The 26,240-nt window shown below is 38.9% G+C and overlaps 3 protein-coding genes and 10 non-coding genes across 54 annotated transcripts in view; 4 read left to right on the forward strand and 9 right to left on the reverse strand.

Moving 5' to 3' along the window:
• CEP295 (centrosomal protein 295) overlaps positions 1 to 13,434 on the forward strand; it is a 65,496-nt gene extending 52,062 nt beyond the window's left edge. For 9 of the 23 annotated variants that reach the window (XM_023209169.3, XM_023209173.3, XM_023209180.3 and 6 more), the window contains 10 exons: positions 4,155 to 4,255; positions 4,796 to 4,892; positions 5,890 to 6,135; positions 7,056 to 7,195; positions 8,467 to 8,644; positions 10,055 to 10,710; positions 11,734 to 11,874; positions 12,485 to 12,833; positions 12,921 to 13,020; positions 13,113 to 13,434. In XM_023209169.3, coding sequence (XP_023064937.2) covers positions 4,155 to 4,255; positions 4,796 to 4,892; positions 5,890 to 6,135; positions 7,056 to 7,195; positions 8,467 to 8,644; positions 10,055 to 10,710; positions 11,734 to 11,874; positions 12,485 to 12,833; positions 12,921 to 13,020; positions 13,113 to 13,335 — 2,231 coding nt within the window. In that variant the 3' untranslated portion in view covers positions 13,336 to 13,434. Of the gene's footprint in view, positions 1 to 4,154; positions 4,256 to 4,795; positions 4,893 to 5,889; positions 6,136 to 7,055; positions 7,196 to 8,466; positions 8,645 to 10,054; positions 10,711 to 11,733; positions 11,875 to 12,484; positions 12,834 to 12,920; positions 13,021 to 13,102 lie in introns of those variants that run through there. The other 14 variants (XM_023209181.3, XM_023209186.3, XM_023209184.3 and 11 more) reach the window with 12 other exon arrangements.
• LOC111541014 lies at positions 4,385 to 4,464 on the forward strand. The gene has a single exon (XR_002731146.1). It is a non-coding gene; the product is annotated as a small nucleolar RNA U2-19 (small nucleolar RNA).
• Positions 4,639 to 4,708, forward strand: LOC111541013. Its single transcript, XR_002731145.1, has one exon. It is a non-coding gene; the product is annotated as a small nucleolar RNA U2-30 (small nucleolar RNA).
• TAF1D (TATA-box binding protein associated factor, RNA polymerase I subunit D) lies at positions 13,258 to 25,059 on the reverse strand. 17 transcript variants are annotated; one of them, XR_002731064.3, is made up of 14 exons: positions 24,796 to 25,058; positions 22,368 to 22,461; positions 21,211 to 21,601; positions 20,190 to 20,365; positions 19,839 to 19,896; positions 19,275 to 19,438; positions 17,798 to 17,833; positions 16,531 to 16,576; positions 16,272 to 16,306; positions 15,418 to 15,465; positions 14,831 to 14,877; positions 14,236 to 14,302; positions 13,746 to 13,781; positions 13,258 to 13,519 (listed from the first exon to the last, which is right to left on the reverse strand). XR_002731064.3 is itself a non-coding variant. In XM_023209197.2 (6 exons), exons 2-6 carry the CDS (start codon positions 22,433 to 22,435, stop codon positions 19,295 to 19,297), a joined length of 837 nt encoding a protein of 278 aa, XP_023064965.1. In that variant the 5' UTR covers positions 22,436 to 22,461; positions 24,796 to 25,058; the 3' UTR covers positions 19,070 to 19,294. The 17 variants fall into 17 exon arrangements, 1 of the variants encoding a protein (XP_023064965.1); XR_002731067.3 differs by lacking the exons at positions 13,258 to 13,519; positions 13,746 to 13,781 and having other exon boundaries at positions 14,234 to 14,302; positions 16,531 to 16,684; XR_002731073.3 differs by lacking the exons at positions 13,258 to 13,519; positions 13,746 to 13,781 and having other exon boundaries at positions 14,235 to 14,302; positions 14,831 to 14,916.
• Positions 13,583 to 13,715, reverse strand: LOC111541008. Its single transcript, XR_002731140.1, has one exon. It is a non-coding gene; the product is annotated as a small nucleolar RNA SNORA25 (small nucleolar RNA).
• Positions 14,065 to 14,185, reverse strand: LOC111541011. The gene has a single exon (XR_002731143.1). It is a non-coding gene; the product is annotated as a small nucleolar RNA SNORA32 (small nucleolar RNA).
• On the reverse strand, positions 14,584 to 14,656 carry LOC111541005. Its single transcript, XR_002731138.1, has one exon. It is a non-coding gene; the product is annotated as a small nucleolar RNA Z40 (small nucleolar RNA).
• Positions 15,173 to 15,305, reverse strand: LOC111541009. Its single transcript, XR_002731141.1, has one exon. It is a non-coding gene; the product is annotated as a small nucleolar RNA SNORA1 (small nucleolar RNA).
• On the reverse strand, positions 15,535 to 15,673 carry LOC111541007. Its single transcript, XR_002731139.1, has one exon. It is a non-coding gene; the product is annotated as a small nucleolar RNA SNORA8 (small nucleolar RNA).
• LOC111541016 lies at positions 16,411 to 16,482 on the reverse strand. Its single transcript, XR_002731148.1, has one exon. It is a non-coding gene; the product is annotated as a small nucleolar RNA SNORD5 (small nucleolar RNA).
• On the reverse strand, positions 16,645 to 16,774 carry LOC111541012. The gene has a single exon (XR_002731144.2). It is a non-coding gene; the product is annotated as a small nucleolar RNA SNORA18 (small nucleolar RNA).
• On the reverse strand, positions 18,256 to 18,381 carry LOC111541015. Its single transcript, XR_002731147.1, has one exon. It is a non-coding gene; the product is annotated as a small nucleolar RNA SNORA40 (small nucleolar RNA).
• A 22-nt stretch (positions 25,060 to 25,081) lies between the features above and the next one.
• C13H11orf54 (chromosome 13 C11orf54 homolog) overlaps positions 25,082 to 26,240 on the forward strand; it is a 29,487-nt gene continuing 28,328 nt past the window's right edge. For all 4 annotated transcript variants that reach the window (XM_023209194.3, XM_023209195.3, XM_023209193.2 and 1 more), the window contains exon 1: positions 25,082 to 25,207. The gene's annotated coding sequence lies outside the window, so the exon portion shown is untranslated. The remainder of the gene's footprint in view (positions 25,208 to 26,240) is intronic.

Raw genomic sequence — 26,240 nt, forward strand, 5'->3', positions numbered from 1 at the left:
TCGCGCCACTGCACTCCAGCCTGGGCGACACAGCAAGACTCCGTCTCAAAAAAAAAAACAGAATACTTCAAGTTATTAGTTACAGAGAACAAGAATCTATAAACTCATACCATAAAACAAAGGAAAACTTGTTTTTCTTCTCCCCATGTTGAGGGAGTGCTGGGAGGGAGAGTCTCCAGAGCACATTAGATAATATTATTAAGACTTTTCCTGGGTCTGGGCTGTGCCTGTTGCTGCCTCTGGGACAAGTCAGCCTAATATAGGAAAGCTTATTTCTCTTTCTTTTTAATTTTATTTTTCTTTAATTTCCCACCTCAGTTACCAACTTTGAAGTTCCTGTGATGAGGACAGTTGGTGGAAGCTTCTATTCATCTCTCTTGCCCTACCCCCACCCCGCCCCCACATCACTCTTTTTTATTTACACAATGGATATTTGCATTTTCTTTTTATTCTACTCGTTGATATCCTCTAGCTAAAGACTACGGGAACACACCTATAGTTGAACCAAGCTGAGTGTCTGACCTGTTGCAGTGAGGGGGAATGCATACCATGGGCAACCACGAGGCATCTCAGTAAATGGCTATTTAGAAAGGACTTACAGGATTTGCGCTTATTTTAGGGGATTGGGAGAAGGATTCAAGGAAACAGGGCTTTTTGATTATTAGTATTGGATGTTGTCAGGAAGCAGGAGTAATTCTGTTTCGGTACCTGAAAAGTTCTTATCTAGGAGGTAGTATGAATGGAAGTGAAGCTAAAGTTGTAACTGGTAAAACAGCAGCAGTCACTCCTATTAGCCAGGATGAAGGAATGCTTGGCCATTCTTGTGGTTTAGACAATATTCATGGTTTTGTCTGTGTTCAGATGTGGTTACAAAGGGTCTCATTTTTTTTTTTTCTTTATCACGGTCACAGAGTGGCCGTTTCTGAGATTGGCATTCCATGGAATTGTTGATGTTTAACAGAACACCAGGGCCTACCTGATAGTGTCCGGTCAGCTCCTGGATACCAGGGATGCCTTTTCTCTTTCTCAGAATCATTCCCAGATTCAGATTGTTTCAATTTTATTTTATTCTGTTTTGAGACAGGGTCTTGCTCTGTCACCTAGGCTAGAGTGCAGTGGCGCAACCACAGCTCATTGCTACCTTGACCTCCCAGGCTAAATTGATCCTCCCACCTCAGCCTCCTGAGTAGCTAGGACTACAGGCATGCACCACCCCACCAGCTAATTTTTTAATTTTTGTAGAGACAGGGTCTCACTGTGTTATCCAGACTGGTCTTGAACTCCTCCTAGGCTTGTGCGGTCCTCTCACCTTGGCCTCCCAAAGTGTTGGGATCATAGGTGTGAGCCACCACACCTGGCCCAGATTGTTTCCATTTTAGAAAGGTCTGTCTTGTTACTACTGTTCCATTGTTTCCACCCCACACCTTGATTTAATAGATTTTTTAAGATGGAGCCACTAACTGCAAGCTTTGTACTGTCTGCCTTTGTAGGAAAACAGGAAATTGATGCTTTCCTGCATGGCATGAAAAGATAACAGTAAGGTGTTACTTTCATTATGTCACTTTCCCTTTTTAGGAACTGTTATCAGTGAACCACATCCCAAATGATGACAGTTATTTCTCTTCAGCTTTCAGGGACCTATCCACTGAATCTCTGAACATCTTCAGTGACTCTGATCTTGCTCCTTTCTCTCACTTTTATTTTTCACATCTTACTACTACGCAAATGCTGTCTTATTCATTCATCCCTCCACTGAGGGAGTCTTCTAGGTATATTACAGATGACAGTAAATAATTGTAATTATTATGATTGAATTGAACAACCCAGATGAGCTTCTCATTTCCCAATTAGCTTTTAAAATGAGCTGCTTACGAATAGAAGAGAAAATAAAGACTCACTATAAAATTTCACCAGCCAACCTGGGCGACAGAGCAAGACCCTGGCATCCAAAAAATATATGGTATTTAAAGACAAATATCAGCCAGGCTCGGTGGCTCACACTTGTAATCCCAGCACTTTGGGAGGCCGAGGTGGGCAGATCACAAGGAAGGAGTTCAAGAGCAGCCTGGTCAATATGGTGAAACCCCATCTCTACTAAAAATACAAAAATTAGCCAGGCGTGGTGGTGCGCACCTGTAGTCCCAGCTACTCGGGAGGCTGAGACAGAAGAATCTCTTGAACCTGGGAGGCAGACGTTGCAGTGAGCCAAGATCGTGCCTCTGCACTCTAGCCTGGGTGACAGAGTGAGACTCTGTCTCAAAAAAAATAAAGACAAAGATTTGCTATTAGCTTTGTTTCTGCTTCATTAACCGTAATATATATTATTTTATGAATAAATATCTGTACTCACAGATAGATGTGTACGTGTGTGTGAGGTTTTTTTAATTTTTATTTTATTATTTTATTATTTTTTCCTGGTTTTTTTGTTTTGTTTTGTTTTGTTTCAAGGCACAGTTGTTCACACTGTTGCCCAGGCTGGAGTGCAGTGGTGGCATAGCTCATTCAAAATCCAAAATCCTGGGCTCAAACCATCCACCTGCCTCAGCCTCCGAGATAGCTAGGATTACAGGAGCATGTCACCATGCCCAGCTAATTTTTTATTTTTTTGTAGAGATGAGGTCTTCCTAGGTTATACAGACTAGTCTGAAACTACGGACCTTAAACAATCCTCCCACCTCAACCTCCTGAGTTGCTGGGACTACAGGGGTGAGCCACCATGCCTATCTGTTTGTTTACTAGGTCTACATTTGAAAAATAATTCTCCTGGTCCAAATGTAATGAGTTATCTCAATCGATTATTTACAGTCACAGATCGAACTCTTTGTTATATTCTTTTCCCTCTTGTCACTACTGCACTTGATTAATCTTTAAAAAAATAAAGTGAATAATTAATAATTCTTAAACATTTAAGAAATATGCCTTTAATGTGCATACCTTCTAATATCATTGAGATTATGAAGCAGAATTTTGTTTATATTCAGTGAAGCAGTTTTAATTGTATTTTTCAGAGCCACAGACTACAATATGTCTTAGTGAGCTTTCTCACAAGTGTCAGTTGGTCACTTGGAGTAGGAAGGAAAATAAGCTCAGAATACAAGAGTTGTTAATATGAGACAGAAAGTATAATTTTAATGTTTTAATATATCAAATATAATTAGGAATAATTCATCATAAAAGTAATATATGCTCATTGTGAATTTAGAAAGCTGTAAAAAAAAAAAGCTGAGTATAGTGGCTCATGCCTATAATCCCAGCTACTCAGGAGGCTAAGGCAGAAGGATCACTTCAGGCTAGCAGTTCAAGACCAGCATGGGAAACATAACAAGACTCTGTCTCTAAAATAATGAAATAAAATAATAGAAGGCACTAAAAGGTACAGTACAAGTAAAAATTACTCCTTGTGCTACCATTCATAAACAACCACTGGCTACATTTTGGTGTGTTTTTTTGAGACAGAGTTTGGCTGTGTTGCAGAGGCTGGAGTGCAGTGGCACATTCTCGGTTCATTACAACCTCTGCCTCCCAGGCTCAAGCAAGCCACCCTTCCACCTCAGTCTCCTGAGTAGCTGGGACTACAGGTGCCTGCCATTGCACCGGGCTAACTTTTGTAATTTTTGTAGAGATGATGTTTCACCATGTTGCCTAGGCTGGTCTCGAACTTCTGAGCTCAAGTGATCTGCCCACCTCAGCCTCCCAAAGTGCTGGGATTACAGGTGTAAGCCACTGTGCCTGGTGGCCCTGGTGTTTTCTTTATTGTCTCTTTTATATGCATGTTTTCTCATCTTTAGGACCATACTGTGTTTATGATTTAATATTCTTGCTTTTCCACTTAAAATAGTGGCAAAAGCATTTCTCATCACACTGGTTCTTTTCTAGCTTTTAGACCTAATATTCAAATTTCTTAAAGCATTTTATTCATAAAATAACAATAGCCACAGTTTTCCAGGAAAAATTATATTGTGCTGACTAGTGAAATGTTTTTAACAAATAAGGTGAATTTTTTCTTTGATCTAAGAAAATACAACTTTAAGAAGCAAAATGAGAAAGTAGATTGTAGGAAAGCAGGGAATGGTGTCCTGTGGTGCTAAGAATTTGATTTGTCCTATCCCAACTATATTTTTCTCCCATCTTGAACTCCAAAATCCATTTTTCAGTTAAGGTGAAGGAATCTGTTGTTGAAAATCATGCAGTGTTAAGTTATGCTGTGGAGGAAGAACATACATATTTGGGTCCAACTGTGAAGCCAGATGATAAGGTTAGTAATGTCTTAATATTCACTCAATTTTTAGAGCTGTTTGGCTCTCATATTGTCTTCTGTTTAGTTACAGAAGCTATATTATAACATTAAAGTCCATATTATCTGAGATCTGCTTTTACTGAAGTAGATCAATGATGAAACTAGCCAAATCTGAGCATCAGAAGGCTTTCCAGTCTACCTGATGCATGATCTCTACAGTTCTGAGAAGCAAAACTATAAAACAATATAAAACAATAAGGGCATATGTTGGGTGTGTGTGGGGTGTGTGTGTGTGTGTGTGTATGTATGCACATGTGTTTATAAAGATAACAGCTGTAGGAATGAATGAGATTGAAGGTGGGGGGGTGCGTATGTATGTCTATGAAAGCCTAATCATTTCTGGGCAATGATGAAAAGGTTTTTCTACTGATCTTTGTAACTATGAAGGTTTCTACACTTGACCTGAGCTCAGAAATGACAACTGCTGGGGTTGGTGATTTGGGGTTTTCCTACATACTACTTGCTACATTGTGGTCTGATATTCCCCTTAATTTCTAGGCTAAAACACTTTCTCATGAGCCATTATCTTCAGTAACCGTTTCCACTGGAAGCCTTTTAAGTTATGAAAACACAGATTTGAGCCTTACAGATCCAGGTAATAAGGTCAAAATGTTTATAAATAAGTTGAAAGACCAGCACCAGTTGAGTTGCAGTACAGTGATGGAAGGAAGCATTGGTTTTTCGTGATACACCTTGGGGAACTGTTCCTCGAAATCTCAAAAGTGAAGTATGGCTGGGTGTGGTGGCTCATGCCTGTAATCCCAGCACCTTGAGGTGGGAGGATCACTTGAGCCCAGAAGTTTGAGACCATCCTGGGTAACATGGTAGAACCCCATCTCTACAAAAAATACAAAAGTTAGCCAGGTGTGGTGGTATGTGCCTGTAGTCCCAGCTACTCAGGAGGCTGAGGTAAGGGGATCGCTTCAGCCTGGGAGGTCAAGGCTGCAATGAGCCACAATCACGCCACTGCACTCCAGCCTGAGCAACATAGTGAAACCCTGTCTCAAAAAAAAAAAAAAATATTCACACCCAGCAAAACATTGGAGCATATGGTATTCTAAACATTACTGGAAGTAACAGGGATGCTCTGTGGATCTCCAGCAACACTTTTGAGAAGCAGTTGCTAATATATTTTTCCATTCAGTGGAAACCTATCTGAGCAAATTTCATGGATGTACTGATCTCTTAACAACATGTATCACCATGCCTCTCCACTAAAATGTGTCTGTAAGGAAGTACCCAGTATGTGTATAAGGAATATTACATTAAAAGGAATATAGTGTCGCTGTCAATTACTTTTTTTTTTTTTTTTTTTGAGATGGAGTCTTACTCTGTCGCCAGGCTGGAGTGCAAAGGCGTGATCTCGGCTCTCCTGCCTCAGCCTCCAGAGTAGCTGGGACTACAGGTGTGCACCACCACGCCCAGCTGATTTTTGTATTTTTAGTAGAGACGGGGTTTCACCATGTTGGCGAGATGGTCTCTATCTCTTGACCTCGTGATCCACCCGCCTTGGCCTCCCAAAGTGCTGGTATTACAGGCGTGAGCCACGACACCTGACCTATTTACATATTTTCATTAAACTCAATTTTCAGAGTCATTTTCAGAGCACATGGATGATAGCAAACAAGAATCTACCGCCGGTAAAGAACAGGAAACAAGCATAAGTTCCATAGTTCCTTCAACACAAGATATTTATCAGTGGCGGAACTCTTCAGAAGTTCATAAATCTCTGTTGCCTGCAGTGGATGAAACTACATGTGGTCACACACACTTTCGGCAAATGATAGACAAGTACATTAATGAAGCAAATTTGATACCTGAAAAAACAGATTTGCAGGGTAAAATTATTTTTTAAATGTTCACCTTTCATCATTTTTAATTTTATGTAGTGATTGTTTGAGCTTCAAGTTCTTATGGCCTGCTACAACACCGTTATACCACAGAAAATATTGAGGGCATTTAGTGAGAAAGGGGATCTGGAACCAGTTAGACTCACTGAGGCACGTGTACAGGAGATTAATTAGCAAATCTTCCTTTACCATTGCAGAGTTAACTATTACGGCTGAGACAGTATTACTGATAAATAAGAGCAGGAGCTCAGAAATCAGACAGTTCTGGATTTGAGTCATAGCCTGACCATTTCCTAGCTGTAAAACCAAGGGCAAGTTACTTTTTCATCTTTTATAAAAGAGGAATGTTAGAGATTAAATGAGATAGTGCACATAAAGCACAATGTCTGGCCCATAGTAACACTGAATACAGTGAGCCTTTTTCCTTTTTTAAGCTTATACTGAAGCAATGGTTACATATGTCCTGTTGATCCTAATTAGCCTCCTAAGGCTGTAGAAATAGAAATTTGTATTTGTCAAAAGTTTGTTCATACTTGTAATCTTAGCAGTTTGGGAGGCTGAGGCAGGAGGATTGCTTGAGCCCAGGATTTCAAGACCAGCCTGGGCAACACTGAGACCCTTGACACCCCATCTCTATTTAAAAAAAAAAAAAAAGTAAAATTAAATTTCTCTAAAAATAACACTTAAAAAGTTTTGGTCACTGAGAGGATCCCTATTTTTAGACCTTTGAAATAATCATGATAGGACTTAACTTTAAAGTATCTGCTGATTATGGGGGAAAAACTGAAGTTTTTGTTACACTGGAGTTACCTGAAAATAAGCTTTTATGAATATGTTCTTAATATTCCTTTTCTAGTGTTTACCTTAAAAATAAATTTACGGTTTTTTTCCCTCAAAAATTCCAACAGTTGACCTTGACTTTCCAGAATTGGAACACATTTTTCCTAATTTGCATCATCAGCTGTTTAAACCCTTAGAAACACATCCAGATTTTGACTTATCGTCATCATCCTCTGGGATTTCTCCAGACAACAGAGACTTTTACCAGGTATATTAAAGCAGATGTCCCATTGCAGTGAATATCTAAAAATAGTTTTAAGCCATTTCTCCTACTGGAACAAGAGTTCTTCTAAACCTTAACCTAGAATCACATGGAAAGCCAGGCACAGTGGCTCATGCCTGTAATCCCAGCACTTTAAGAGCTCAAGGCGGGCAGATCACTTGAGGCCAAGAGTTTGAGACCAGCCTGGCCAACATGGCAAAACCCTGTCTCTACTAAAAATACAAAAATTAGCCAGGTGTGGTGGTGTGCACCTGTAGTCCCAGCTACTCGGGAGGCTGAGGTGGGAGGACCACTTGAGCCCAGGAGACAGACGCTGCAGTGAGCTGAGATTGTGCCACTACTTTCCAGTCTGGGTGACAGAGCCAGACCCTGTCTTTAAAAAAAGAAACAAACAGAAAAAAAGAATCACATGGAAAACTTAAATAAAAAATAAATACTCTTGCCCAGACTACACCCTAGACCAATTAAAGCAGAGTCTCTGGGAGTGCTTGGATAGTATTAATTATTATTATTATTTTTTAAGCTCCCCAAGTGATTCTAATGTGGAACCAAGTTTGAAAACAGCTGCATTGGGCCAGGTGTGGTTGGCTCACACCTATAATCTCAGCACTTTGGGAGTGTGAGGCGGGCAGATTGCTTGAGGACAGGAGTTTGAGATCAGCCTGGCCAACGTGGTGAAACCCCGTCTCTGCTAAAAAAAAAAAACACAAAAAACAGCTGGGTGTGGTGGCATGCCTGTAGTCCCAGCTACTTGGAGGACTAAGAACCACTTGAACCTGGGAGGCAGAGGTTGCAGTGAGCTGAGATCATGCCACTGCACTCCAGCCTGGACAACATAGTGAGACCCCGTCTCCAAAAAAAAAAAAGAAAACCGCTGCATTAGAATTTTGTTTGTCCTATCCACCTATCTCCACCTAAGGAGTATGATGCCATAAAAGGCTTGATAACAACTTTTAATTGTGGAACATATTTAAACAGTAAGGTAAATACAATTTTGCAAAATTTAAAGTATCTTCCTACACAGTCAAAGGAGCTGAGATTTAAACCTGAGTCTTTCTGCTTCCACTTCCTGATAGCCTGACATTTTAAAGTCTCTTTCATATTGATTGAAAAGAACCGGATTTGAAAAAGCAAATCATTACTGTCATAGTAAAGTGGTAATTAAGGAAGAGTAATACCAAAGGAACACAGTGATTATTGATTCAATTGGTAATACCTAATCAGTATTTCAGCCTTTCCCTTTTGTTTCCTGCCAGAGATCAGCTTCTTCATCTGAAAGCCACTGTGCTACTGGATCATCCAAAAGTACAGTTTATTTCACAGCGCTGAGGAGGACCAGCATGCATTCTTCTCTTAACACAAGCCCGAATCAGCAACCTGACACTAACTTGGCTCATGTTGGAGCTCATAGTTTTGCTACAGAAAATATTGGGGGTATGTACGACTAAGTCAGAAAAATTTAATTTTTTCATGATTTTTTACATCATCCATTTCCTTAGAAATTAAGCCTAGCACCTCTTGGTTTGTCTTCACCCCTGTTCTCACCCCTATCCTGGGTGTTAAAAAAATATTTAAATTACAGAAGTAATACATGCATTTTTTTTAAACAATACTGAACATTATCAAATAAAAGGAAAAGTGTTGCCTCTTGTTCCTCAATTTCCTTACCTCAATCATTATATGATAGTTAACAGTTTACGTTGTTTTTTTTTTTTTTTTCTTTTTGAGACTGAGTTTCACTCTTGTTACCCAGACTGGAGTGCAGTGGCACGATCTCAGCTCACTGCAACCTCTGCCTCCGGGGTTCAAGCATTCTCCTGCCTCAGCCTCCTAAGTAGCTGGGATTACAGGCATGTGCCACCACACCCAGCTAATTTTCTATTTTTAGTAGAGACAGGGTTTCACTATGTTGGTCAGGCTGGTCTTAAACTCCCGACCTCAGATGATCCACCATCTTGGCCTCCCAAAGTGCTAGGATTACAGGCGTGGCTAGGATTACCACCCAGCCAGTTTAAGTATTCTTAGGCCAAGTATAGTGGCTCACACCTGTAATCCTAGCACTTTGGGAGGCTGAGGCAGGAGGATCCCTGGAGCCCAGGAGTTCAAGACCAGCCTGGCAACATAGAAAATAAGTAGTCTGGCCAGGCGCGGTGGCTCAAGCCTGTAATCCCAGCACTTTGGGAGGCCGAGACGGGCAGATCACGAGGTCAGGAGATCGAGACCATCCTGGCTAACATGGTGAAACCCCATCTCTACTAAAAAATACAAAAAACTAGCCGGGCGAGGTGGCAGGCACCTGTAGTCCCAGCTACTCGGGAGGCTGAGGCAGGAGAATGGCATAAACCCGGGAGGCAGAGTTTGCAGTGAGCTGAGATCCAGCCACTGCACTCCAGCCTGGGCGACAGAGTGAGACTCCGTCTCAAAAAAAAAAAAAAAAGAAGTATTCTGCTTGAGCTTTTTGTACAAATTATTATACATACATACATACATACATACATACATCAGATGACACAAGGATGTACAAATTACATATACACATAATTGAGACACATGGATGCTTTATTCTCTTATTATTAAAATCATATTCACTTCTTATAAAGGAAAAACATCTTCAGTTTATAGCCATATTGCCCTTATTAAATATTAATAGAAAAAAAAATACTTGGTGTGAGCTGTAGAGTAGTTTGAGAAATCACTGTGACCATCCTTATCTTTGTATTCATGTTTATACACATCAACTTTTATGCCTAAAATTGCAATTGGATGACAAACTATTAGACTGTCAGTATCCAAGTTTTACAACATGTAACAATGATTAACTGGTTTTTAAATTTCTTAATGCAGGATCTGAACAATGTTTTGAACAGCTTCTGCCAGAATATTCTTCACAGGAGGAGAGCCAGCATGCTGATCTACCAAGTATTTTTAGCATTGAAGCAAGGGACTCTTCCCGAGGCATGAAAAATCAGAACTATTCCTCTGAAGAACATACTGAAATACTACAAAACAAGAAAAAAAGTGTTCATTTCCAGCTTTCTGTAGGAAACTTAAGTTCAGTCTACAGTTCATCTGATGAAGCTAATGTATTTGATCCGTTAAATGTACATAGCACTCCATGTGGTTCTAACTCTAGTGAGTGCTCAATAAAACACCAACTAGAAAGCAGAAAGGAAAGGATGGGCTTTGAAGAACTATCAAAAAGAGGGGTTGTTACAATTTTACAAAGTCAAGGACTCACTGAAGATAATAAAAATGAAACCTGTAGGGTTTTAGACATAAATCCACAGATAGAGGAAATTGACTCTCGATTATGTGTAAGTACAGTGGAGATGGGGACTTCAATTCAGGCACCATATTCCTTAACTAAAAATGAAAAATGTTTTGAGAATTCAGCTGAAACAGACATTCCAAAAATCACCAAAAAACTATCTCAACTAAGTCAATCAGAGCTTTTTGCAAGTTCTGGATCATTTTCATTACAGAGCTCTATACCAGTCTGGGTAAGTGAAATTAGTGTTGTATAAATAACATTTAAGTTCCTTTTTGGGAAAAAATATTTTTATTTTAATATTAGAGATGAAGATCTCATTGTGTTACCCAGGCTGAACTCAAACTCCTAGGATCAAGGGATCTTCCTGCCTCAACTTCCCAAGTAGCTTGGACACACCACAGTGCCTGGCAGGAAAATCCTGAAACAAAATACAAGCAAAACTACTTAATATTCCTTGTGATCACTGGAAATATCCAGCATAATGAAGAAACTTAAAAATTTGAAAGCTGTCTTCTGATTGTATTTTACGAAAGATCCTTTTTCTTCCAATTCAGATATCCTTTCTCCAACTTCCCTGAAAAATGGTGGTTCTGCCTGTGCTTCAGCACTTTCAGTGTTGAGCCTCATTGCAATGTAATCCATTATTGGAATAAGTATTGGAACCCTGCTCCTCATACTAAGCAATTTATAATCTGCTTGCTTTCAACACCAGTCAAATGGTGACTGGTTTTCATCTAGCAGTATGTGCAGTTTATCCTTCCACAAATAACCACAACAGATTGAAACTAAGAATTACAACTAAACCATGTTTAGTTTCATTTGGCTGCTTTTTGTTCTTGTTCAGTGTTTAGATACTTCCTTTGAAACACTTATAATCTGTTGGCTGTCAGTGGCCCACATTTGGCAGCAGTCAACCTCTGCTCCCTTTAGACAGGATACAGTTCTGCACAGCCCCAGCCAACCTGCTTTTGTATTTTTTGCCCAACACTACAAGCATTTAGGTTTGTGGTAGATACTTTCAGTCCATTGTCACACTATTTCATCCCTTCCCCAAAGTTGACTCCAGTATTTCTACAACTGAATGCTGGAGTTACAGAAGCCTAAGGAAATGTGATCTGTTGCTCTTTGCCAATTACTGCTTTTATTCTTCCATTTTCACATTTATATACACTTGCAAAAAAATGCATTATATACAAAATTATTAGTTTTAAGGCTATTTTGACATAGTTTTCCTTTTAATTGTGGTTCACAGGAAACAGAAACTGGCCATGGTATAATGGAAGAACCAGAACTAACTTTAGTAAGCACCAGTGATATCAGTATTGCTGAAATGGATTTTGCAAATTTAACCCTTGAAGAAAAGAGTGAAAATGAAGCAAAAAGCAGCTTTCAGGTAAATTTAATAAGCATTCCTTCTATTTTATCCCATTATGAGCAAACCAGTTGATTGTCTCTTACAACTTATCAGAAGGTACTCATTGGAGGGAATTATGCTATGGATTTAACTAACCTGACACCCCACCAACTCTCAATTTGTCTTAAACGTTTTCACTATTCTGTCAACCGCTGCATTTTCTTTTAATCCCCACTCCAATTTATGGCTGTCTCCAAGACTCTGGCAGAACTATGGAGCCAAGTTGGAAGTTTTACCTAAACTTATTCCAAGATACTGAAAAATGACTTCAGAACAACTGGTAATTTTACTACAGTAGTAGGGAGGCAGTAAGAATAAAGCTATCTAAACAGAGGCCTAGAGGTGTGAGGGCAGTGGAACCTGAGCCCAGAACCAGCCTGGGCAACAAGGCAAAACCCAATCCCTTAAAAAATACAAAAATTAGGCATGGTGGCGGGTCTCTGTAGACCCAGCTAAGATTGAGGGTGCCATAAGCTGTGATCATACTGCTGCACTCTAATCTGACAACAGAGCAAGACCCCTTCTTTAAAAAAGGCGGGAGGGGGGCACTTAAAAAGTTGAATAAAACGTGCAACTTTCTTGCCATTAGGTGAGTGAGTTTCTGCCTCTTGTATCAGAAACAGAAGCCTCAGATTATCCAGCTGTATCAGAACTTTCCATAGAAAAACCAAGGACAGCATCTACTGGTAAGCCTTGGATGGTCTCCACACTTCTAATGGAAAGTAGATACTTTGCCTATTTCTGTCATAAATTTCTTTTCCCCCCAACAGACACCCCTCAAAGGTTTACACCTATACCAGGGAGCTTACAAGAAGCATTTATAAAGAGAAAAAAATCATTTATGGAGCGATCCCACCAGAGGGAGAAAGAAATAAGGAATAAAATTTGTCTCTCTGAAAATTCTCAAATCAAAACAGTTAAAGAGAAACCATCTATAAGTATGTTGAATTTTTTAAATCTTCAACAACTCCCTGAAATGTTTAAAGCCTTCTCATTACAACTTGATTTCACTTTTCTTTCCTCAGGTTCATCTGTGAGTCATCTAAAGGGCGTGAATAAAGTCAGAGCATCTTTTCCTGAAGACAGAAAGACCACACAGGCTCTAAGGCACCAAAGGGATCTAAGGTAAGGTTGATTTTATTTTTATTTATTTATTTATTTTTTAGTGATTCACTTTTTGCAATGTTTGTCTCTAATTCTATGTAAGTTCTTTACAGGTTATACAATCAACTAGCTGAAGTGAAACAACAAAAGGAAGAAAAAGCAAAACAAGAGGCTTATGCCCAAAACAGAGCAAGGGCAAAAGAATTCCATAAGGTAAGTGTAACTGAGGGGGAAGGACTTAATTTTTCAAGCCTGAAGTACACAACTGAAACTACTAAATTTTTATTCCTTCCACAGAAAACACTAGAGAAACTTCGAGCCAGAAATACATGCTGACTTTCTAGAAACAGTGTAAAGAGGTTTTTTTTTTTTTTAATTGTGTATATGTAGCATCAGACAAAACTATTTAAAGTCAATAAATTTTTATTCAAGGAATTCCATGTTGTGATTTCTTCCACTGTCCATCAAGGTCACTTTAGATCCCCTAAAAAGCTGGAGTCAAAAGATCTTCAAGTTTGCCCTGAAGAAGAGAAATTTTGATTAACCTTTAAAACTCTCACGTCAATAATCATGGGTTATTAAGTTTTATATCTCCTCAGGAAAACATAGCACCAAACATAGGAGTACTATGGCATCCTATAGAGAACTTCCATCTTTGGTCACAGCGTTAAGAGCTCTGGGTTTCACAGCCTCATAAGCCCTCTTTGAAATGACCTATACAAATGTCTTTTCTAATGCATACATACCTTTTTAATGAAACTGATCCAGCTGTCCTGTCAGCCCTACATAACAATATAAAAGTAAATTTTACATTTCCAGAGATGATTGTACAGTTAGTGAACATGAATGAGTCCTAGAACCAGCCTGAGTTAACTCTACTACAAACTGCTTGGTTATTAGCATCCCACAAGGATTACAATACAAAGGCAAAGCACATTTGCATGATTCAAGAGATCTAGCAGAATTTTAAAATCTCATTGATTACTGATGAAAGTTATTAGAAGAAAAAGAAAAATCACATGTGATTCACATTGTATTTGTACTGCATTTCTATTACAGTTAATCAACTGTTCCCAATAAGCTGATTGCTAGCAAAGTAGCAGATAGAAAACCTACTGGGAAATTTTTTTATGGTCATGTCCACAGCAAATGAGAAACTGCATTCTAAAAGCCTTGGTAATGACCATTATACCCTCGAGCAAATAACTTATGGTTAAGATAAAAACCATTACTTGCCATAATTACTTTAGCTTCTGTCATCTCCTTTTAATATAGGTAAACTGATGAAGACTTCAAAATTCACCTATGGAAAAATGCGAATTTCAAATTTATATTTATTAAGTACAGAAATCTATCTTTCAGAATGAGGTTGCTTAGGTTCCAAATTATCCTAAAACCTGGTACCCCAACTAAAGTATTGAAAATTCCATGCTTAAAATAGCTATTTAAACCAATAGGTATTTTTAAAAAACAAGGATCCCATGCCCATTCACATCTGAATTTGCTCTATGATCATGTTTCTGGTAACTTTTACCTTCAAGCTTTTATAATCTTCTGAAATACAATGGAATATTTAATGTAAATGGATGTTCAGAAAGGCCATTTTCATTCAGCCCATTCAGAGCAGTTGAACATTTCGCCCATCATCATAACATCATTAATAATCAGGTTTAAACACGTAATAATGTAAGTCTAGTCTTTTTTTACTCCTAAGTGGTGACAAATGTTGCAATAGCATTACTAGATAAATATAATCTAAAATAACACTTGAAGAAAAGCTAGTATTCAACAAAATAACCTGCATGGCCTTTTAAGTAATGAATTAACTTACCAAGAATCTTTGGGATCTAATTTCTTCAACCAATTTCCTTTAGGGTCCTAGAAGTTGAATTGTATGAAGTACAAATATTTTGACACCTGATCCAAGACACAGTCATGTACATTACAATGTTTCAGTCAATATATAGCATACAAAAGAAAGTGGTCCTATTAAGAGCTGAAAATTCCTTATTACCTAAATAATAACATAGAAACTTAGAAATAACATATAGAATAACACAGAAACATATCAAAATAATACCGAAATAATAACATAGAAACAACAGAAACTTACTGTTTGTAATATTGAAAAGTCAACATTTTTCTCCCACATATTTTACTCATAAGCATGGCAAAATGTTACAGGTCTCATTGTCACCACTGCAATATGCATACTGTGATGGAAGCATAACCTGTCTCAATTTAGCCACATTAACTATTTTTGGGCACCATGATCAACAGTGCCCATTCTCATCTAGAATGAGGCATCGTAGAAGTTTCTTTAAAGCTTAGTAGTGTATTTGTACGAAGTCTTTGTTATGCTGGCAATGCTACCAACAGAGGGAAACAAGCAGAATCAATATTAACAGAGAATCTTACCTTTTGATTGTAGGTGGTGGGGATCTGCCTGGTTCTCAATTTGACACCCTGGAAAAAGAAAAGCATTGCTTACTATTTTAGAGTATATCAAACTGAACACTGAGAAACCTATATAAATACTGTATCAATAGAAATACCAGGTTTAACAAGCACAAAGCCAAGAAAACCAACGATGCCAGATACTGAATTTCTATAGCACTGACCTTTGAACACCCTAGCAGGAGTAAACTGCTGAATGCAGATACCATGCAGTGCAATTATGACTGAACTGTCATATTCATATTCGTATTCCCAAATGCGCAACGTTGCTACTGAGAAATGCTTTCACAAACCTCTCAAATTCAAGTTCCTTTAACAAGTACAATAATTTGACCTTTTTTCCTGTCACTGTAATAAGCTACATTAACTGTATTTTAAGCTACAACTCTAGTCTTTTCCTAATCTTTGCCTAGTCTCTATATAACTTACAGATGGAATATATACATGTAACTTAACAGATCAAGCAGACTACAAATGTCAAGCTCACTGTTGCTCAAACTGCCAGTTACGCAAACCTCTTTTTAATGTAATTCATATCCCTATTGATTCAACATATCCACACAGGTTTACATGACTTTAGGATGAAGTATGTGTAACTGCCAGTTCAATAACGATGCAAAGAACACAGGTAATTTCATTTGGTAGGTCTAGACATGCAGTCTCTTCATTTTCCTTCTCTATACAAGTATATAGTAACATTTTTGCCAGTATCTTACCTAATTCTGTGTTATACCTGAAATACTGGGATGGTGTACTTAATTTCTGTTTTTCATCTTTTGAGTCCTTGATTATTAAAGGTTAAATATTTTACTTACCTCTCAACATGAATGAGTTCAAATCACATTCATTCCTATAGAAAGTACCAATTAAAGATTTAGAAAGGATATATTTCCAGCTATTAAAACTAATACCCAAGTATAAATTTAAGATCCAGTTTTATATAGCCACATCCAGCTCTGTCAGAATTAAGTTTTAGTTCATGCCCTTATCATTCAGCAGTTGAACAGTTAAATTCATCATCTGAACTGTAATCATATTTCCCAAAAGATTATACTGTCACCAATTAAAACTTACCTAAGCTATCACTCAAGAATGGTAGATGTGTGGTATATGCCAATACCTAAGGTAAAAAAGTAGATTATCTGGTTTTTCATAACGTTTAGTAACTGTCTTTTTCAAACTTTTAGCAACTGTCTTGTAGTTCCTTCCCACAGATCTAACAATAGTCCTGTGAGTAAAGTAAACACAGAGTTACTCTATGAGGCGTTTCCAACGACGTGCAGGCTATAGGAAAAGCCCCATCGGGATAGACCTCAACCACTATTTACAAGGTTTTGATTTTCTTTTAAAGACACAGGATCTGCTGTGTCTTTTAAAAATCGTGTGATTCTTGCTGAATCACTTGAGCCCAAGGGTTTGAGCCTACGGTGAGATGTGGCAGGATCACATCTCATTGTAGCCTCGAACCGCTGGGCTCAAGTGATTATTCTGCCTTAGCCTCCAGAGTAGCTGGGGACCACGGGCACCACTGTGCCCAGCTAGTATTTATATATATAAATAACAAAGTCTAACACTCCGTAGGAAAAAAATTATGAGCAGAAACTGCACTATGCTCTTACAATATTGCAAACTGTAAAAACTTCCTACCACCTTAATCACAAAAACAGTAATTTCACAATCACATTGTGCTTAGGAGCCAGAGGAATGAAAAATAAAAATAAATACCATCAAGTAGCTCCTGTAGATGAGCCAAAGGAAAAGGTTTTAAACTTAAGATTTAAGTTTAAAGCGTAACTGTTGTTATGAACTTCAATACTGCAAATAGAGGATGTTATTTTCCCAATTCAAAGATTTCAGCAAATTCTAATTCTTGGCTCAAAATTAGTTGTCACCCATTATAAAATACAGGAAAATAATGTGTCTGTAAGTTACGACTTTGGCATTATATAACTTTTAATCAAACTCTGCATCATTCAAATTTATGAATTCTTATGACCTATGTAATCTTTTATTATACTATATCTTGCATTAATCAAAAAATCCTCTACCTCACTTTAGATTGTGCATTAATACAAAATAATGCTGTAGACTTCAAGTAGGAATTCCAAAGTTCTGATTATTGCTACCAACTAACAAATTCGGAACCCTCTAATGCTTGCAACTAAAATGAATCTGACACATCACTATAAAATGTGTGAATCTAGGATTTTTCTTTTCAGAAATCAATATAATTGGGAATTAAAAGTATGGTAGAAATGTCTGAATAAAATGAAAACTTGCTTGCTCTGACAGCATACTGTTTCCTACATATAAATATGTGACAACTCAAATTGAGACATACCTTTAACTCCAGACATCATGTTCTCAAGATAAAAGCCTTTAAAACAAAAAGCCATCATATATATCGTCAACATGAAATTGGAATGCAAAATTAATACTGCTGAGGATTTTCCTCATATCCCATGCTGTTTATCTATTCTACAGTCCTAGAATCAACCTTTTTTTCTTAAGAGACAGGGTCTGTCTTTGTTACCCAGGCTGGAGTAGTGATGCCATCAAAGTTCAGTGCAGCCTCCAATTCTTGGGCTCAATCCTTTTGCCTCAACCTCCCCTTTCGGAGTAGCTCCAACTACAGGCACATGCCCCAATACCCAGCTAATTTTTCAATTTTTGTGGAGATGCCCAGGCTGGTCTTGAACTCCTGGTTTCAAGCAATACCCCCACCTTGGTGTGGGGACTGCAGACTTGAGCCATTGCACCTGGCCTGGAACCAACCTTTTTAACTGTCTCAGGTATCATAATATCCCTTCTTCTATGTATCAAAACTCATACTGAACAATGAGTTCTGGGTTGCAAAAGAGGATTTATTTTTTGCACCTATCCATAAGTCTTTGTCCACATTAAACAAAAACATACATAAGTGCAGTCCTAAAATGCACTACATAGACAGCTTTATCGTGGTGATCAAAATAATGAACATTGGGGTAATCACTGTGGTTCTCCCCGTGTGTACATGTTAAATAAATGTGTATGCCTTTTCTTGAACTAATAAAGTGAAAACGGTAGTTGAAAGTAATATTAGGCCGGGTGCCATGGCTCACGCCTGTAATCCCAGCACTTTGGGAGGCCAAGGTAGGCAGATTGCCTGAAGTCAGGAGTTCAAGACCATGGTGAAACCCTGTCTCTACTAAAAATACAAACATTAGCTGGGTGTGGTGGCTAACGCCTATAATCCCAGCTACTCGGGAGGCTGCGGCAGAATTGCTTGAACCCGGGAGATGGAGGCTGCAGTAAGCCAAGACTGTACCACTGCACTACAGCCTGGGTGACAGATCAAGAACTGTCTTAAAAAAAAAGAAAAGTATTAAAGATACTCTAAATTTGGGAAGGGAAATGAGGTTATTACAATACTAAACACCTGACAGGTCACTTTTGTCATGTCTGAAAAAAGCTGGAATAAGAGCATTTCAAATACCCTCTTCAAGATGATTGGGTGTCGAGTTATTTTGTCTAAGATTTTCTTTTCAAAATTAAAATCACTTCATTGTTTTAATACTCACAGGACACCTGTAAGCTCTTATTCAGAAATCAACTGACAATTTTTCAAATTTTTTATGTATTTTCTCTGGTGTTTTAATGGTTTTTTTCTAATTATTACTACTTCACAAGTTTCTTTCACAAACTTCTTCACAGGGTTAAATTTTTTTTGTTATAAAGTTCTGGGTTTCGGCATTTCTTCACCACCAGACTGGTATATATATATCCACATTTATCATCTTTATTCATTTCTATGAAGTTGTTTTTTCTATATGCTTCACCTTTGACATTCATGATCCTGTCACATTTTCAGGGCTCTCTGTCCAGTATTTTTGGCTTTTGTAGCTCTCTTTTTAGACAAAGCAGCTTCTTCAGTACTATCCTCTTCTTCTAAGTATACACTCAGTCTTACAGGGAATTCAGAACTTACTATGAAACTATCGCCCTGCATAAAACAAACAAACAAAAAAAAATCATGGATTAAGCAATAACTCAAATGGCTTAGTAATTACATATAGCTGAGTGCCCCGGATTACTTCAGATAACCTAGAGACTACATGTAGATGTTAAAAATCCAAATTAACATCTGCTTACTTTTTCATTTGATATCCTAACTAGCAATATTACGTATCAGAATGCTATTTATTAAAAATAGTACTGGAAACCCCATGTTCTTTATCAAGTCTCTAAAAAATTAGTATTTTCCTTCTTGCATTTCCTGCAGTAAACTTACTGAGCTTTTCAAAAGTTAAATGAACTGTAAGAGAAAAACTAAATACAATTCCTTCTGTACCAACCAACTCCTGCCTTCCCAAAATGGAACAGAAAAAAAATAAGTCACTTACTGCCAATTTGATATCACATTCATTATCTTCAAGATGTGTTGCATCCTCATCCTCTGCTCTGTAATATTAAAATTTATCATCATTGAGATAACAGAATCTTCTATGACCTCATTAGTTGTATATTCCTCTCTGAAATAAAACTGAAACTGCAATACTAGTCAAACACAAAATTTGAGAATGCTGTGTTCTAGAGAATTCTAGATGTGTGCTAAGCTTGGCTCAACTGTAATAATCCCAATTGTCATACTCTGTATCTTTGTTCATTATTTAAGTATAACTATATTAAAGGCAAAATATGAAGCAATTAACATAAAATTTAATTTATAACCTATTTCATATGATTCCACTTACGTTGACTCCTCAATAGGAGAAATGGATCCATCATCATCCAAAAATTTGTATCTACGACTATCAAAATCTTCATTTTCTAAATCTTCACCAACATCCATTTGTTTCAATGATTCTTTCAGGTGGTGTTCATACTTCAGTTTTTCAATGTAGTTAAAAAATCCTCTTGCAACAGCTTGCTATATATTAAAAACACCATAAGTATGTCAAGATTTTTCTTTCACAACCCAGCAGGTGCCAATGTTCAACACTCCCCTTACCAAAGACTCTGAATTTGCTATCTTAACTACTCCCCACTTGTGGACATATCAAATGCTGTTTATTAAAATTCACATTACAATTATAAACTTACCTAAGCTGGTACCAAGGAAAAGTGAAGTACATATCTTGTCATGCCTGGGACTTACTAAAGTCATTTTAAAATGTAAAAATAGGAATAAGATTTCTAATGTTTACTATAATCACCTTAAGAGATTAACTGAAGAGATTAACATGTATTAATCCTCCCAGATAAAATTTCAGGTTCTGGCAAGAACCTGAAACTCTGCATTCATTCAACATACAACTCTCAAATATTTAAAAAAGTCTACTCCTAAGTATTAGGGTATTTTTCAGATGATTGGCTTAGAAACACCTAGGCCTTAAAAATATATCCACTGAATATAAAGCATATGTGGTTTTGGTTTAGGTTACTGCAAAAATAATTTCATGTGAGCTTTTATTATCCCTACTGAATTTTAGGGTTGTGTTTAAGACCTGAGATGGGATGACATCAAAGCATTTTATACAAAGAGCCTTGGAGCACTATCTTTTAAATCTGGCCAAAGTGTAGTAATTAATTGAAGAGATACAAGTCAAGTTTCAGTTAAAGGATGGTGTGGACTTTAGGGGGAAGTCGGTATAGAAGAGTATCGAAATTGCAGACAGTGTGTTCCCAGCATATCTGAGACAATTCTAAACTGGCCAACAAATCATTTTGGACATCTGAGTTATGTGTAGCCATATATATAAAATGCTGACTCACCTCAAACGTTAAAATTTTTCTCCAAGGCGGGTTTTTTTCATTCTCTGATTCTAAAAATGGGAAGCCAGATCCTTTGCTTCTAAATTGTTTTTTCTTATCTATTAGTGAGGATATAGGATTTCTCCTTCCTTCTGGTCTTCCCCTTGGTCTTCCTGTTGGCTGGTACTTCTTCTTTTTCTTTTTTTTGTATCTCTTTTTCCTGTTCTTGAATCTTTCAAAAATAGCTTTTATAGTCAATGGTATTGGTTCAAAAGATGAGTCACTTGATGAATCACTTGTGTGAGCACTTTCAGGTGTACGAACAAATTTTCCAATGGGGTTTCTTTTCCCCCCTTTAGGTGAGTAAGTGATACACTGAGTTTTAAATAAGCTGCTATCAGAAGAGTTATCACTAGAAAAATGGGAAAAAAATTAATTTCATCTTCCTTTCTTACTGAATGCTTATTACCAGTAATACCCAGTCCCAAATGTACATTTCTTCCAAGACCAACTCAGGAAAACATGCCCAGAATTAAAAATTTTTTAAAGGATGGGCTCAGAACCAGCCGCCTTTCTGCTGACCATCCTACTTAAATAGCTCATAAAGCTACAGCTCTTATTAAAAAGAGTTTTGTAGACATCGTCTTGCTGTTACCCAGACTGGAGTACAGTGGTGCAATCACAGCTCACTGCAACCTCAAACTCCTGGAACTCCAGGGATCCTCCTGACTCAGCCTCCCAAGTAGCTAGCTAGGACTAATGGCATGCACCACTGTGCTCAGCTTAGAAAAAAACTATGTATATTTCAAGATAATGTATGAGCTCCACAAAGGCTGTATGGTTCAGTTCACTGCTAAGAGTGAGTAAAACAAACACAGCCTACCAGACAAAAACAGGAGGAGGTAGTCTGGAAGAGATGCTAATATGACCCAAAGAATACATTTTTTTCTCGAAGAATCTGTCCCATTATAATATATTCACATTTTGAATTTAAAGTATTTGCAAATCAATCTATATTAACTAGATAAACTTGGAAGGTCAGTGAAATCTGGTTTTCCTTCTTTCCCAATTCCTGAAAATTATCTTTACTGTCACTCATTATATACAATAATTTCTCATAATTCAGATACAATAAATATGATTAAATCCACTCAGTTCTCCAGTAAAAACCCACTTACCTTTGATTTGCAAGTTCCATAGCAGCAGATGTCACATGGTCAGGAGAATCTATTCCTGATTTATCCATCAATTGCTTTGTTTTTTAACAGTTTTCTGAAATTATGAAATTTAGTAAATGTGACAAAGTTTCCCTAAATATTGACACAGTATCTACTATAGTGTTCAACACGGTCAGACTATGCCAATGATTTTAGGCAAAATCATTTGCCAGGGTTAAGCTTCTTATCCATTTCAGATCAATTTCTTTAAAAAGAAATTCAGAAATTTTATTCACAGGTTCTTTCAGTTTTGTTTTTTTTTTGAGGCGGAGTCTCGCTCTGTTCCCCAGGCTGGAGTACTGTGGCCGGATCTCAGCTCACTGCAAGCTCCGCCTGCCGGGTTCACGCCATTCTCCTGCCTCAGCCTCCCGAGTAGCTGGGACTACAGGCGCCTGCCACCTCGCCCGGCTAGTTTTTTGTATTTTTTAGTAAAGACGGGGTCACCGTGTTAGCCAGGATGGTCTCGATCTCCTGAACTCGTGATCCGCCCGTCTCGGCCTCCCAAAGTGCTGGGATTACAGGCTTGAGCCACCGCGCCCAGCTGGTTCTTTCAGTTTTTACCCTCTAAATATATTAAATGGAACAAGATTCCAAAAAAGTACTGTCACTTCCAAAAAAAGCATCTTTCAGTATAAGTAAAAAATATAGTTTTATCATTAGCCACTTATTAACGTGCAATTACCAATACAGTATTAATGTACAATTAAAAACCATTTTCCGAGATCAAAGACGGAATTCCTAAGGCAAAATGTGCCCTATATAAACTAGGAAAAGGATCTCCAATCAACAGACCATTTTAAACTCCTGATCACCTCTCCATTATAATTCCTAGATTCTTCATTCCTAGATTCATTTAAGTAACTGAACTTTTTCATACTGTATCTTTGCCATTATTGGTGGAAACTGACAAGTTCTGAATTCTCAACCTTTTTCAATAAACTATCATAATTCTTTGTGTCTTCATCCCCATGGTAGAGAGTATACAACATGCCAAAAAAAGAAGAAAAAGATTCCTTCATGTGAGCTAAAAGAAAAAACAAAAACAGGTTGGTCTGGGTGGCTCAGGCCTGTGTAACACAGCACTTTGGGAAGTCGAGGCGGGCGGATCGCTTGAGCCCAGGAGCTCAAGACCAACCTAGGCAACGTGGTGAAACTCCGTCTCTACAAAAAATACAAAAATTAGCTGGGCTAGTGGCGCGCGCCTGTGGTCAGGAGGCTGAGGTAGGTGGAATACCTGAGCCTGGGAGGTGGAAGTTGTATGTAGTGAGCCTCAGCACACAAGGAGACTCTTGTCTCTACAAAAAATTCTTAAGATACTGGCTAGGTCTGGTGACCCGTGCCTGTGCTCCCAGCCACTCGGGAGGATCGCTTGAGCAGAGGTGGAGGTTGCAGTGAGCCGAGATTGCACCACTGCACCCCAGCCTGGACGACAGAACAAGACCCTCTCTCAGAAAAAAAAAAAAAAAAATAGACATGGCAACAAAAATTAAAGATAACTACTTATTTCACTATTGTACTTGCCTTAGTCAATCTCTTGTCTCATTCTGTAGCTTCTTGGGACCTGACATGTGTCATTGCATATAAATACTAGGATGAACTAGCAAAATATTTAAAATATAAAACCATAAGGTTACCAAAAGCTCAGATTTGTTAAATGCCCAATGGACCCCTGTGGTAATTTCCTGGTAGAACGTCTTATTAGCTTTCTTAAGTACAAGATTCTACGAAGTCATTATATATCGAATGCTCAAAAACGGAATTCAACAAAAATTTGGCCCCATGCATTAATGGTATACCTGTGGTTAATTTTTTTTAAAAGTAGGGATTATCAAACTAAAGCTAGCTCAAGAATCACTTTTTCTTAGTGTTTAGAAGACACTCCTACTTGGGTGTCGATGCCTCCGCTGGAATTCTGCAATTCTTAGAGGCCACGTGGGCAGAGAGCTGCGCTCTACCCTGAGCTAATTCTGTGACCACCAGCGCGTCTCTCCCGGCAGCGCCTAACCTCCAGGAAACCGGCGCTATCAATGGGTACCTCACATTGATAGCGCCGGTTAAATGTGAGGTTGAATCCTCACATTGATAGCGCCGGTTAAATGTGAGGATGAAGGTTAAATCATTTAAATTACGTAAAAAGGTTAAACTTGTCTGCAACACGTTTTAACACCTCCATCTCAAGATATAATGAAGCCCGCCCGCCCTACAACCACGTTTGTGGGCCTCATACCAGCCGCGTGGCGCGGAGTGGCCTGCAACCGTGATCCCTTCACCCTCTCGGCCCGACTTCCGAGGCTCGATCCTCCGGAACAACGCAGGGGCCGAAACCCCAGATATGCAATGCCTCCCCTGCCCAACAAGCCCAGACGGCCTTGCCCTCTTGGCAACCTACCTAAAACCGCCTCACACCGGCCCCAACCGCGCACTTGCTGCCCGTAACACAGGCCTCGGGCCAAAACCTGCGACTGGCCTGGTGCGTGAGTCCTGGAGATTTGCACACACTAACGTCCCGACTTCAGTCCTCCAACTCCAGAAAACTAGCCGATGTCCTCCAACCGCGCGGAAGAAAAGGGTGGGATATCTCCGCGGCCCAAGTAATAGTGAGGCAGAAATCTCGCGATACAATTTAGCTCCCGGGAAGAAGGCGAGCGGTGGGAGGAGACGCGACGCGGGGGCGCCATTTTTCTCGCCGCGCAGGGAGGAGCGACTAACGTGGGCGGAGCTGTAGCTCGCGTACTCTGAGGAGCCGGGGTTGGTGTAGGTGGAGATCCGGACTCTGGTGTTTTGCTTGCGTGACCGATTCGGTGAGTGGAATAGCCAAGAACATTTCGGCAAATAACAAAAAGAAAATGTGCGGTCAGTTGTGAGTGGATGAGAACTACGAGGAAACAGCCTCTCAGCCCGGGTCGTTTCTGGTGGTCTCGCGTTTGCTGGGCTGTCGCCTGGCTTCTAAACCTGGTCCCAACCTGTGTAGTGAGGGTGACGGGTGGGATGTGTGCCAGAGTGTTTTGTCATCTGTCTACTTTTGCCTTCAAAACCTTTGTGTGCGAAAATACTCGGGAAGGTTACTCGAAGTTTGTAACCTTTGTGCTGGACACCAGTGTTATTCCTTAGCACGCCCAGGTCTCCTCCCCACCTTTGCACCTGTTTCGGGAGCTCACCCTTTCCGCCTCCCAGGAATTGGCTAACACGTCACAAGTGAGACCTGTGGAGGATTTCTTTTTCCTAAGTTTCCTCCTACATACCCCCCGTCCCCACCATTAGTTCCTTGACCGGTTCCTGACTTAAGATTAAGCAGTGTAAACTAGTTTAGTTTTGGTAGGGTTTTTTTCTTCGAAAGTTTTTGTTTGTTTGTTTGTTTGTTTTTTGTTTTTTTTGAGACCGAGTTTCGCTCTTGTTGCCCAGGCTGGAATGCAATGGCGCGATCTTGGCTCACCGCAATCTCCGCTTCCCGGGTTCAAGCGATTCTCCTGCCTCAGCCTCCCAAGTAGCTGAGATTACAGGCATGCGCCACCATGCCCGGCTACTTTTTTTGTATTTTTAGTAGACACGGAGTTTCTCCATGTTGATCAGGCTGGTCTCGAACTCCAGACCTCAGGTGATCCGCTTGCCTCGGCCTCCCAAAGTGCTGGGATTACAGGTGTGAGCCACCGGCCTCCCAAAGAAATTTTAAAAAGGGATGAACTGTTTTGATTTTTCTGGTTTCAAACTTCTGTTTTCATATGATAAACCACAAAAACCAGTAAAGCTGTCTAGTCTTATTTTATAGTTTACATCATTTTAGGATAGAGTGTGCCTTAAAAGTAATCTGGTCTCTTTACCCTCCTTTGCTCCATA

The sequence above is a fragment of the Piliocolobus tephrosceles genome, chromosome 13, assembly GCF_002776525.5.
Source record: "Piliocolobus tephrosceles isolate RC106 chromosome 13, ASM277652v3, whole genome shotgun sequence".
Taxonomy (NCBI): Eukaryota; Metazoa; Chordata; class Mammalia; order Primates; family Cercopithecidae; genus Piliocolobus; species Piliocolobus tephrosceles.

What these genes read in the sequence shown, in the direction of transcription:
- TAF1D (XM_023209197.2), bottom strand. Translation starts at nt 22,435, where the DNA reads ATGGATAAATCAGGAATAGATTCTCCTGACCATGTGACATCTGCTGCT. An exon ending in GAAAAATTTTAACGTTTGAG is followed by an intron (nt 20,366 to 21,210) that starts GTGAGTCAGCAT and finishes TTTAATATATAG; the next exon opens with CAAGCTGTTGCAAGAGGATT. An exon ending in AATGTGATATCAAATTGGCA is followed by an intron (nt 19,439 to 19,838) that starts GTAAGTGACTTA and finishes TGTTTTATGCAG; the next exon opens with GGCGATAGTTTCATAGTAAG.